The sequence below is a fragment of the Hemibagrus wyckioides genome, linkage group LG13 (genome assembly GCF_019097595.1).
Source record: "Hemibagrus wyckioides isolate EC202008001 linkage group LG13, SWU_Hwy_1.0, whole genome shotgun sequence".
Taxonomy (NCBI): domain Eukaryota; kingdom Metazoa; phylum Chordata; class Actinopteri; order Siluriformes; family Bagridae; genus Hemibagrus; species Hemibagrus wyckioides.
In genome coordinates this window covers 19,759,955-19,773,629 of record NC_080722.1, presented here as the reverse complement: position 1 = coordinate 19,773,629, position 13,675 = coordinate 19,759,955, and the positions used below count along the sequence as shown (strand labels likewise).

Sequence of the window (13,675 nt, the reverse complement as noted above, 5' to 3'; positions counted from 1 at the left end):
TGTCTTGCTGGCCCTGTGCATATAGCACCCTGTGCTAATTAATATTCACAAACCTGCTGTAGACTGAAATGTCAGAGGAAACAAAAACCTTACCATTCAGAAAACATAAAGTATTTTATTGTTTCTGTTTAAACATAGAACACAGAATATAGATGCATGATGCTGATACAACTCGATCCTCTCCGGTGATAAAGTTATAGAACATTCTTTAACACAACTCTTAAACTGTGATGGAACGGAGAAACAGGGCTGGAACCGAGTGCACCCGCAAACAATCCACATATTAAACTTAACGAGGAGAAAATAAACCCACACTTTATATCAGTTACACAACAATAATAGCATGTGAGAAATCAACCAGGAATATGACACACTTCCAGTAATGGAAGCTTAAAGCTAACAGTTTAGCATCCACACTGTGGTGTTATAAAAATGTCTAATGGCTGATATTTTGTAAAGAGACTCAAGTGGAAGGAGTCTCCGTTGTTTCGATAAAATGTGTCGGTTCACACTAAGCGACACAATGCTTTTTGGGTACCTTGTTAACTCCAAGAGAGAGAAAAACCAACTCTGCTGAGGAAGAATGATTCGTGATTCGTCTTCTTAGCAGCCGGTGCTGTGAGTCTTTTGAGTCAGAAGCTACATCGAGTCTAATAGAGTGGATTAGATTTAATAGAGTGGAAACCCTGGATATCTCCACAAACCGACCAAAGATACGCAACAGATGCGCATTCAGTGCAACATGCTAAACTGGTGGCTGGCTTGTTAGCCATGTTAGCAGCGTAGCTCTTGTCTCGGTTGATGGACTACATGTGGTGTAACGTCTTCATCTGCACTTTAATATGAACCAGTTCCTATTGCAACAAATCCAACAAGGACCCCAACAACAACAAAAGAACGACTGAAAGAAAGAAATTAAAGGCACGTAATAGCAGCACCAAACCAAAATATCCTCAACGAGAAACAGACGCTAACCGTCGACTTAGTTCAGTTCTGTTTCTGATCTTCTTGTGATTGGGCTCTGGATTAGCTCAAAGGAAATTTTCAATCTCTTTCATGTCTGACATCCAGAAACAAACAAACAAACAAACAAACAAAAAAAACACTCTGCACTCCGCATATTCCTTTAAATTTTGGCGGAAAGAATCAATAACACAAAAAGTCCTGATTCTCGCAGTGTGTGGACGCTGTGCCTAAGCACGTCACCCTTCTTTTGAGAAAGGAAAAAAATATAGAAGTTGTTTCATTTCCATTTTCCACTATGAAGTGCAGCCAAAAAGACAAGCGCTTGTTTACAAAATCTTCAGCATGCTAACGTTAAAGCTACTCCAAATTTTCTGAAAGGACATTTTTCAGTCTCTTGCTGCCAAATAAACCCTGTCCCCTTTATGCATAATTCTTTCATTTCCTAAAGGGACAAATCTAAAGCCAGCTGTGTTTACGAAGCCTGCGGATACAGGTTTATTGCCATTACCCACAATTCACTGTGAGAATTTCAGCTGTTTCAGATTCAGGAACATTTTGATTGTGCAATCTAGTGGTTTTAGATGTCTTTTGCTACATGTCTCGGTGATCGGTGTGGGTTTATTTCAGCGCTACGGCAGCTGGATCGATCTCAGGAAAACGATGGACGGCTACGTCTCAAATCCGAATCGGCCGCCATTTGATATACTGGTCCGAGTATATCTCTGGACTCTCTCTGGTCCATATTGAAAAAAAGACCTCGTTGTTTACTCAGATGAACACGAGCCCTAAACCTCAAATCTAAAACCAATGGGTTTCTTCTGTGTGTTCTGAAAAAATAAAATCTTGGTAGTACTGATACAAGTTCACTTTTGGTATTGAAGCACATTTCACTGGTCTGCGTCTCAAATCCAAACAGACGGCTTCCCCTCGTCCGACTTGCTACTGCTGCGGCTGCTCCCTCGCTCCCCTCTGCTTGCATCTCGCTTGTTTCTTTCATGCTCACGTCGTTTTCTCTCGTCATGCTGTTGCTTTGCCTTTCGGTTCTTTTCTGCTGCTTTCTGTACCTGGAGGAAGTTATCTTCTGTGCTTCCGTACTGCTGCTGATGTGCCCTGGGTGACGCCTCTTCCTCCACCTTTTGTTTAAATGGTGCCGTCTCCGCCTTCACAGTGATGTTGTAGCCTGGCGGTGCCGAAGGGGACGTCCAGGATGGCGCGTACCCTCCGTATCCTCCTCGTCCGTCATCCTCGCTCACGGCCAGGTCATCGTCCGGCCCGTATCGCCGCTGTCTGGCCAGCAGGAGATCGAACATGGTGCCCAGTCCGAGATGGAGCATCTCCCAGACATTAAGCAGCAAGCAGAGCATGGTGACAGCGTACATGATGAGCAAAAAGATCGTCTTCTCCGTCGGACGGGAAACAAAACAATCCACAACGTGAGGACACGGTTCACTCGAGCACACGTAACGAGCCGGGACAGCGAAACCGTAAAGCGTATACTGACCAATCAGGAAGGCTATTTCTAAAGTGGACCGAGCGACCAGCTGGAGGACGTAAACCCTCATTAGTCCGTCTCGTTGGATTCGCTGTCGGCCGTCATGTCGTGTCTTCATACCACTTCCCGTTGCACCCTGAGCTGCGCTGTCACTTCGGCTTTCCACTTCAGTCTCATCGTAAATCATCGGATCTTCCTCCTGGTCTTCTTCAGCGTCCTCCAGACCTCGGCTTTGACGTCTGCTGAGATAAAACTTTCTACTCTTGGAAAATTTCACTGAAGTGCTAACGACGCTCTCTTTGCCTTCTTCCAACCGGGCGATCTTGTTCACGGCATAGCCGAGGTACATCAGAGAGGGCGTGGCCACCAGAACAATCTGGAATACCCAGAAGCGGACGTGCGAGAGCGGCGCAAAGGCGTCATAGCACACGTTCTCGCAGCCGGGCTGGCCTGAGTTACACACAAACTTGCTTTGCTCGTCGTAGTAGATGGACTCGCCACCCACGGCCGTGAGAACAATCCGAAATACCACGAGGACCGTGAGCCAGATTTTCCCCACGAATGTTGAATGGTTGTGTATTTCCTCTAAGAGGCGAGTTAAGAAGCTCCAGCTCATGGTGATTTGGAACTGGAACGACTCTGACACACTGCATTAGGACAAAAGAACAGACAGAAAAAACAGAAACTGTTAAGTGGATGCTGTTTACTCTTTACAAGGCTTAGCTAATTTAAATCTAGCAGAGAGACAGATATCCTTTCAAGAATTACAAAACATAAAAGTGACTGAAACTGAGGTCTGAGAAGCGTCTGTGTGCTGATAATACTCAAATATTCAGCACAAACTGTATCAATCAAGCCGCCTCACTCTCTCGATGTGTCATGGACCAGAGTTGGGGATGAATAAAAAGCATCTCATATTGAGTAGGCGGGATGAGTGGGAAGCGTCTCATATTGGGTAGGGGGGGTTGTGTGGGAAGCATCTCATATTGAGTAGGGGGGGTGAGTGGGAAGCGTCTCATATTGGGTAGGGGCGGTTGTGTGGGAAGCATCTCATATTGAGTAGGGGGGGTGAGTGGGAAGCGTCTCATATTGAGTGAGAAGGATGAGTGGGAAGCATCTCGTGTTGAGTGAGGGGGATGAGTGGGAAGCGTCTCATATTGAGTAGGGGGTGTGTGGAAAGCGTCTCATATTGAGTAGGGGGGATCAATGGGAAGCGTCTCATATTGAGTAGGGGGGGTGAGTGGGAAGCATCTCATGTTGAGTGAGAGGGATGAGTGGGAAGCATCTCATGTTGAGTGAGGGGGATGAGTGGGAAGCGTCTCAAATTGAGTAGGGGGGTGGGCGGGAAGCGGCTCATGTTGAGTGAGGGGGATGAGTGGGAAGAATCTAATGTTGAGTGGGGGGGGTGAGTGGGAACATCTCATGTTGAGTGAGGGGGATGAGTGGGAAGCATGTCGTGTTGAGTGAGGGGGATGAGTGGAAAGCATCTCATGTTGAGTGAGGGGGATGAGTGGGAAGCATGTCGTGTTGAGTGAGGGGATGAGTGGGAAGCATGTCGTGTTGAGTGAGGGGGATGAGTGGGAAGCATGTCGTGTTGAGTGAGGGGGATGAGTGGGAAGCATGTCGTGTTGAGTGAGGGGGATGAGTGGGAAGCATCTCATGTTGAGTGAGGGGGATGAGTGAGGAGCAGAGCCTGTTGAGCACAGGGGGATGAATTAGGGGGCACCTTGTGTTGAGTGGGGAGGGATGAGTGAGGACAGCCAAAACAAAAGAATGAAAACAAACAAATGAAGTAAAAAGTTTATATTCATGTGTAAAAATCAATTGGCCGTAATTCTCTGCAAGACGAGAAAGATGTTAATGAGGCTGAATGATTGTAAAAACACACCAGAAAATTCCTCATGAAAAACAATGAGAGACAGAGAGAGAGAGAGAGAGAGAGAGAGAGAAATTGTATATTTCATGTTTTACACGCTCACGGATGCTTTACAATACAATTTATTAGGATATTCTGCCAAAACAGCGGGACTTTTATAGCCTGCACTATATAGAACATACACACACACACACACATATATATATATATATATATATATATGTATATATATATATGTATATATATATATATATATATATATATATATATATATATATATATATATATATATATATATATAAACTTATAAAAACAGCAGGTTACAAAATTCCATATTTTATGACCTGATGATCATTGCCAAAAAATAATATGAAACACACACACACATACACACACAGGTGGACCACCAAGAAATGTGTGTGTGTGTGTTTGCGTGCTGCAGGATTACAACACTGGCTTTATGCTGTATTGTTAAAGGTAGCTGTTCGACCCACTGTGCCGAACACCACTTCAGTTCAGAGCCAAAATTCTCAAATAACAAAAAAGATCACGCTACAATATCAGTCACAGAATATATATATCATCTCCAAACACTGCTGAATTCTGAAAAAAGGTGCAGGTTTTTATTAATGTGCTCCTTCTAATAAGTTTCATCCCATAAACATCCTGTTCACAGGGACTTGTATGGTGGATATGGTTGTTTTTGTTGGTATTTTATTTATTTTAGACATTCTTTTGACTCCAGTGTCACAGGTAAAGCTGTAAATATAAATATTTTGACAAAATCAGGACAGAGGAGTTTACATTCTTTGTGGTTTCTCTCTGAAAGCTGGTGAAGGAAATAAGGTTTACATAGTTGCTAAAACATAAACGACTAGTGGCTATGAATGGATAAATAGTAAATGTTATGCTTTAATTAACATATTTATAATATCAATCATCTCCAAATTGTTGTGGTTATAAAACAAATAAATCAGTGGCATGCTGTTATTGTAGCGACAGTAACACTGCTTCATCACACCATGCAGTTGTTGATTGTTTTCCTAGAACAGCATAAAGTAGCATACACTCACCAGGCATAACATTATGACCACCTGCCTAATATTGTGTTGGTCCCCCTGACCCGTCATGCACTGTGTATTCTGACACCTTTCTATCACAACCAGCATTAACTTCTTCAGCAATGTGAGCAACAGTAGCTCGTCTGTTGGATCGGATCACACGGGCCAGTCTTCGCTCCCCACGTGTATCAATGAGCCGTGGCCGTCCATGACCCTGTCGCCGGTTCACCACTGTTCCTTCCTTGGACCACTTTTGAAAGATACTGACCACTGCAGACCGGGAACACCCCACAAGAGCTGCAGTTTTGGAGATGCTCTGATCCAGTGGTCTAGCCATCACAATTTGGTCCTTCATCAAACTCGCTCAAATCCTTACACTTGTCCATTTTTCCTGCTTCTAACACATCAACTTTGAGGACAAAATGTTCACTTGCTGCCTAATATATCCCACCCACTAACAGGTGCCATGATGAGGAGATCATCAGTGTTATTCACTTCACCTGTCAGGGGTCATAATGTTATGCCTGATTGGTGTAAGTTCTATAGTGTTACACTCCAAGTTGTTTCATCTGGGGGCGAGAACCTTTAACTATAGTGAAGCGGTTAGAAATCGTCTCTCACACACACACACACACACACACACACTCACACAAGCACACCAGCATTATTTGTTGTGTGTAATCATTATTACTTCCGGTTGCTTTAGTCTTTGTTTTCTTTTCTTTTCTTTTCTTTTCCTGATTAATCAGTGATTCGGTTTCTATTTCAGAATGTTTTTGTCCGAGACAAAACAACGTGAGTCAGTGGTTATATTTTGTCAATTTCTTCTTCTTCTTTTTATCATCATCATCATCATCTTCATCATCACCATCATCATCATATTATTATTTTAATCATCCCAAAAAAGAACTTGCATCACCCCTAGGTCCCTTGATACACACACACACACACACACACGCACACACACATACAGCAACTAAATGAAGATGTCTGGCAGCTAAAACAACTCGACATGTGTTTCTGTGAGCCGCCGTAATAAAACACACACATGGAGACAAGAAAAAACTCCAACCAGCTTACAAAGGCATTTGTGTGAAATCTGCAGATAAAATCTCTTGTATCTACACACACACACACACACATACACACACACACACAAAGTGCCCAAGTCTATAAGGAAATTAAATTAACATATTATTAAGATCATATTAACATTTAGCTTCGAGTCTTGTAGTATTCTCAGGACAGTCATGTTCTAATCAGCCTGAAGAAGCAGGGCACATGCGTACACAACAGCACCGTACACACGCTGAGGCTCCGCCCACACATACTGTTGGAAGAAGTGAATTTTTACCCATCTGTTAAAAGAAACGTTCCCATCCATAGGAACAGAGTGTTCAAAAAAAAAATTCCCTATGCGTGTAAAAACACAAAAACAACATGTTCACACCGGCGTAGTGAAATGACATCACAGACCGTTATGTAAAATTTTCGAGAATGATGTTTAAAGCTGTGTAAAGAAGGAGAAATGTGAAAAAACACTAACCCGACAAACACGGGGATTCGTATGGAACCACAATGCTGTTTTCCAAAAGCTTTGATTTCAGTGATCCAAAACACACACACACAACTCTTTTCATTTTCACCACTGGGTTGTGTGTTTGATTAATTCTGTAATATTTTCAGGTCTCCTGGTTATCGTAATGTCAGGATTTCAAGCCGGTAATGATGCTCCTCTGAGATCACCTTCCTCCCCCAAAGGGGGGGGGATACTTTTTTGTGACACGCAACTGATCAAATATTGTCAGTAATTAAACAGCAGTGATGGGTTTTTTTACACATAAGAAGGCAAATGTTTTGAAGGAGTGTGTGTGTGAAGTGTATCTGAGGAGTGGGTTACAGACCCCTGGCTGGGCGGGTGCTAATAAATACACTAATAAAAGTTGTGTCAACACATTAAAGGACCTCTAAACATATGAAACTACGACAAAAGTGATACAAGCTTTTTCATCTCTTATCTGAAGTGAAGTGACACGATGTACAGTCATGTTGGTACAGGAAGGGGTCATCCCTGAATTGTTTCCACAAAGTTGGGAGCATAAAATTGTCCAAAATGCATTAAGAGTTCCTTTCAGTGGAACTAATTCAATGATTTGGAGTGGTGTCCCAAAACTTTTGGCAATATAAGTGTAGGTTCATTTCATTGAACTGATTCCAGCTCATCAGACACTAAGAGATACAGAGGAACTGATCCATGGCGTGTTTTATATCTTTGTCTCACTGCAAGCACGCTTTCCTTTAATAACGTGCTGAGTCAGCAGTGTACACTAAATAACATCCACACTTAAGGTCATGCTGTTTGATATTGACAGGTATCCAATACACAAAACTCGACACAGGCTCCTGCTTTCTAGCAATCTGATTCCTGGAGTTTCTCAGTTCATAGTTTCCTAGTTTCTGGTTTAGTTCATGTTTTACTAGTCAACAGTTTCTCCTTAGTTCAATTTTCTAGTACCTAGTTATTTCTTAGTTTACTTTTCTAGTAGTAGCTGGTAGTACACTTTAGTTATAACATAAACAACTAGTGGCTATGAATGGATAAATAGTAGATGTTGTTCTTTAATTAACATATTTATAATATCAATCATCTCCAAATTGTTGTGGTTATAAAACAAATAAATCAGTCAGGGGCATGATGTTATAGGAAAAGAATCAATGTGGGTGTGTTGACAGTGACACTGCTTCATCACACCATGCAGTTGTTGATTGTTTTCCTAGAACAGCATAAAGTAGCATACACCGACCAGGCATAGCATTATGACCACCTGCCTGGGCACAACAAAAAGCAAGGTAAGCAACTGTTTTATAATTGCGTCTGTGGCCTGGGAGGTTTAGGGCGGCCCCGGCGAGGTGAGAATCTAAAAAGGGTGTTGAGTGAAAAGGATAATAATAAGCAATAATTTAACAGTGGGCAGATTATAAATTGAATAGACAGCCAATCAGACATGTGGAAGCTCCAACATGTCACTGAGACTCATGATGTGATTGCCGGGAAACCAGTAAAAATCAATTTGAAAAAGAAAAAGGGGTAAAAATGGTCACTAACATACTATGATAAAGTATACTGAAGCAGACAGCTTGTTAAGTACAGGTTGTTAGAGAAATTAATAAGTTTAACATCATCAACAAAGTTTTGACAAAGAATCACAGAGTCACGATTTGAATTTGAGATTTTATTTTGTTCAAATTAGGTATGATGCTGTACTGAAGCAGCAAATACCAACGATCGGATCTTAGCTAGTAGCTTTACTACTCTTATCTGAGGACAAACCCAAGCATATATAAATCGTACAATGGACAGGCCACACCCACATTTTAAACAGAAGTGATGGGTATAAATCGTAGAGTGGACAGACCACACCCACAGCTGACAACACTATCAGTCACTACATGCCCACAAGTGACGCACTGAGGTGTCGAAGGATAAAGTATGACAAAGTTTATCGATATTACTGGTATTTAAATCACTCAGTGGAACTTTCATTTAACTCTTTGCTAGGCGAACATAAAGTTAAAAGGCGGTCGTAAATGAAACACGTCCTCGATGACGACATCGTGTTTTCTGAGCGTCTGTATATCATATAGCCGTTTAATACCCGTCACACTCAACACCCTGAACAAGGGTGGAATTGAGGCGTTGATGCCCAGCTGAGGGTAAAAAAAAGGCTCGTCATAAAGATCCCTTGTTATTTAGTCTGAATGGAAAGACAGAGAAAGAGAGAGAGAGAGAGAGAGAGAGAGAGATGAAGGGTAAAGAGAGAGACGGAGTGAAGTGGGGGAGGGCGAGGAGTAATGGGATCCAGACACTGGTGGAGGTTAACGGGAATTTGTTTTGACTCCACACGGCGTGTAAATAGAAAAATGTGATCAAGCACACACACACACACGCACACACACACACACACACACACACACATACATTACTGTCATATAATAACATTTCCCTATTGTCTCTTTTCTTTTTTCAAATTAAAAAATAACAGCCTTTCTTTCTATGTGTTTTTATAGAAATATATAGGATCCTCAGAGAAAGCTAAACACATTTACGAGGCATAGAAATAATGTTTGAGAGGAAATACATACACACACACACACACACATCCCAGAACAAGGTTGTAAACAGTATTCACACTTCCTCAGGGATAAGATGCACACTGTGTTTTTTACTGAGGTGTTTATACGGGGCAACACGCGCGCACGTGTGTGTGTGTGTGTGTGTGTGTGTGCATGTGTCTGAGTCTGTCTGTGTGTATCTGACGTTATGACATTGTGAATATGATATTGTGATGTGAATTTCACCCACTGTACTGTTTCACACACTGCTTGAAATTCCTCATGAAACATCTTAAGGGCTGTGGTTTAATTCCATCTGTCAATTTATTTCCTTTTAGAACAGGAAGTATTGTAGCACTTGATTGATTTACATGATGACCAGTAGCCTTCGAGATATGCTATGTCATGTCCCCGGCTAATCTAAACACACCTGACACTAGCTAAACATGGAGTAAAGTGAAAAGTTTCTAACGCAATTAAGGTATTTCTCAGTGCCTCCGTCACCCACGCCTGTCCACTTTAGGATGACTTTAATTTTAGACGATGAGACGCCGTGAGTGTTTGGACTTATGGAGATTGTGTGTTTGAGTGTGTGTGTTTGTGCGTGTGTGTGTGTGTGTGTGTGTGCGTGCATGCATTGTGGTTTATTCAGCCTTGTAAAGGCAGTGCTGGTGTTTTTAGTGCACGTGGAACAGGGGGATTAAGGATGTTGGAAAAGAGTGCAGAGGAATGCCGGCTCTGTCCCAAATTGGACATTTTCTTAGAAGGAGTTGAAGAAAGAAATGTAGTAAAGTTATGTTTGGCAGCTTTACCTTTTGAGGAGGTCTCGTCTCGGTTTGTCTGGTCTCGTCTCGCTCGTCTCTCGCTGAATCAGATGGTCTCTTGGCAGCAGGGAGCCTTCACATCACAGATTTGGGACACCGCAGTTAAATCGTTCTAGAAAGACAGTCAATGAACAATAATGAGTGCAATCTGTTATAAAGCCTGTTTTACCAAAGTAGCCTCACAAATTATTCTGAAGAACCCCAAGAGAACCAAATATCACCATGGGTGATCTATGTAAGAAATATCTCACTAATCAGTACACCTCAGTATTCTATACACTTCAGTGTATGGTACACTTCAGTGTTCAGTACTCTTTAGTATTCTGTACACTTCAGTTCAGTACACCACAGGACTTAGTACAACTCAGTATTTTGTACACCTCCATATTCAGTACTCGTCAGTATTCTGTACACCTCAGTATTCTGTACATCTCAGTATCCTGTGCTATTCAGTATTCAGTACATATCAGTAAGCTGTACATTTCAGTATTCAGTACACCTCAGTATTCTGTAGACTACAGTATTCTGTGCAATTCAGTATTCGGTACACCTCAGTATTCTGTGCTATTCAGTATTCAGTACTCGTCAGTATTCTGTACACCTCAGTGTTCTGTGCTATTCAGTATTCTGTACATCTCAGTATTCTGTGCTATTCAGTATTCAGTACTCGTCAGTATTCTGTACACCTCAGTGTTCTGTGCTATTCAGTATTCAGTACTCGTCAGTATTCTGTACATCTCAGTATTCTGTGCTATTCAGTATTCAGTACTCGTCAGTATTCCATACACCTCAGTATTCTGTGCAATTCAGTATTCGGTACACCTCAGTATTCTGTACATCTCAGTATTCTGTGCTATTCAGTATTCAGTACTCGTCAGTATTCCATACATCTCAGTATTCTGTGCTATTCGGTATTCAGTTGTTGTTGATCTTGTCAGTATTCTGTACACCTCAGTATTCTGTGCTATTCAGTATTCAGTACTCGTCAGTATTCTGTACATCTCAGTATTCTGTGCTATTCAGTATTCCGTATTCGTCAGTATTCTGTACACTTCAGTATTCTGTGCTATTCAGTATTCCGTATTCGTCAGTATTCTGTACACCTCAGTATTCTGTGCTATTCAGTATTCAGTACTCGTCAGTATTCTGTACACCTCAGTATTCTGTGCTATTCAGTATTCCGTATTCGTCAGTATTCTGTACATCTCAGTATTCTGTGCTATTCAGTATTCCGTATTCGTCAGTATTCTGTACACTTCAGTATTCTGTGCTATTCAGTATTCCGTATTCGTCAGTATTCTGTACATCTCAGTATTCTGTGCTATTCAGTATTCCGTACTCGTCAGTATTCTGTACACCTCAGTATTCTGTGCTATTCAGTATTCAGTACTCGTCAGTATTCTGTACACCTCAGTATTCTGTGCTATTCAGTATTCCGTATTCGTCAGTATTCTGTACATCTCAGTATTCTGTGCTATTCAGTATTCAGTACTCGTCAGTATTCTGTACATCTCAGTATTCTGTGCTATTCAGTATTCCGTACTCGTCAGTATGCTATACATCTCAGTATTCTGTGCTATTCAGTATTCCGTACTCGTCAGTATGCTATACATCTCAGTATTCTGTGCTATTCAGTATTCCGTACTCGTCAGTATGCTATACATCTCAGTATTCTGTGCTATTCAGTCAGTATTCCTAAAGCTTCAGTATTCAGTACAATTCTGTATTCTTTACACTTCGGTATTCTATACACGGCAGTATTCAGTACACCTGAGTATTACCTTAGTATTTTGTCAAAAATAAAATACTTAATTCTGAGGTTTAAACATGTTCCAGGCTAATGTATGCACTTTTCTTTAACCATAAAGCGTTAGTTAAATGTTAAGCCTGAGAAATATAACTGAGTTTAGCTGCCGCAACATTTTTAGACATTTGCTAATTTATGCTAATTTTCAGTCTGGGCTGATCACAACAGAACATTTAAGAAAGTTTATCCACTCAATCTTGTTTAGAAATCGCGACATGATAACGATTTAGTGAAACACAGACTTTAAAACTCTTTATATTTAAGAGTAGGCATTACTGGAATTAAACATTTACCACACATAAGATGCTAAGCTACCTAACGAGTTAACGAAGCAAGCTAGGTGGCTAACCTAATTAATTAGCTGACAGGTTCTTGTTCATCATTAACATTTAAACATAATTAAAATCTATTTTTAATCAGTTATGGCTGTTAATTCATTTGCTAATGACGCTGAAATTAAGTTTTTTAAGTATTTTATTTATAAATGAAAAATAAATAATTTATTATTAGTGGTTTGTAGGATCCAAATAACCCAAATAATAACTTTTTTGTTGCTTACTTATTTTAATTGAGCTCTTCATCTTAATTAGATTAATATAAAACTAAATTTGGTTTCTGTATTTTTCCCTCAAACTTTAGCTTCGCGTGAGACGAGCAAAACAGCTCAGAAACCACTTAAATGAAGTAGAAAATGCCACTGGCGCGTTCCAAACCGCGCGCTAGGGCACTCAATAGCGTGGTCCAAACAACCGCACGACCGTTCCATCTAGGCAACCTGATAAGTGAGTTAGTGCGCTATTTGAGACGGAACCTGTAACAACGCGCCGTTAGTGCTCGCTTGGAGAAGATGGAGATTAAACTTCACTTCACAAACGTCGAAAGATCATGCTGGTGGCGAAAATTGATTTAGTGGTTGAAATTAATTCGGATAAAAATCACAAATTAAATGTGTGTGAATAAATAAAGTACTTACAGGGTGAATAGCGGAGTTCTGTCATTCATAGTGAGAGGAAAGCGTGTGTATGAGAAACAGAGGGAGGAGAGAAAGAGAAAGAGAGGCAGATTTAGAGAGAGAGAGAGAGAGAGAAAGAGAGAGAGAGATAAAAAGGCAGAGAGAGAGAGAGGGAGAGATAGAGAGAAAGGCAGAGAGAGAGATAAAAAGGCAGAGTGAGAGAGAGAGATAAAAAATAAGAGAGAGAAAGGCAGACTGAGAGAGTGAGAGAGAGAGAGAAAAGGCATACTGACAGAGGGAGATAGAAAGGCAAACAGAAAGAGAGATACACAAAAAAGGCAGACTGAGAGAGAGAGAGAGAGAGAGAGAGAGAGAACGACGGATGCTCTAATGGGGATTGATGGAGTTCTGGGGGTGTTTTGACGCTTTTTTGCCCCCTAAATGTCTCTCAAGGGTCCTTGAGTCTCACACACTAAAATCACACTCATTAAATAGAGGTCCATTCATTTCCACTTACATCACCACAGCACTGTTGATTAATTCTCTGTAACAGCAACTCAGACACTAGCGCAGGTTTATATTAG

General features: G+C 41.1%; 1 protein-coding gene across 1 annotated transcript; it reads right to left on the bottom strand.

Annotated features, from left to right (window-relative positions):
- Positions 1-146: 146 nt before the first annotated feature.
- Positions 147-13,284, bottom strand: LOC131363257 (gap junction gamma-1 protein-like). The gene is made up of 3 exons (XM_058405602.1): positions 13,113-13,284; positions 10,321-10,444; positions 147-3,105 (listed from the first exon to the last, which is right to left on the bottom strand). Exon 3 carries the CDS (start codon positions 3,072-3,074, stop codon positions 1,869-1,871), a length of 1,206 nt encoding a protein of 401 aa, XP_058261585.1. The 5' UTR covers positions 3,075-3,105; positions 10,321-10,444; positions 13,113-13,284; the 3' UTR covers positions 147-1,868.
- Between the last annotated feature and the right edge of the window lie 391 nt (positions 13,285-13,675).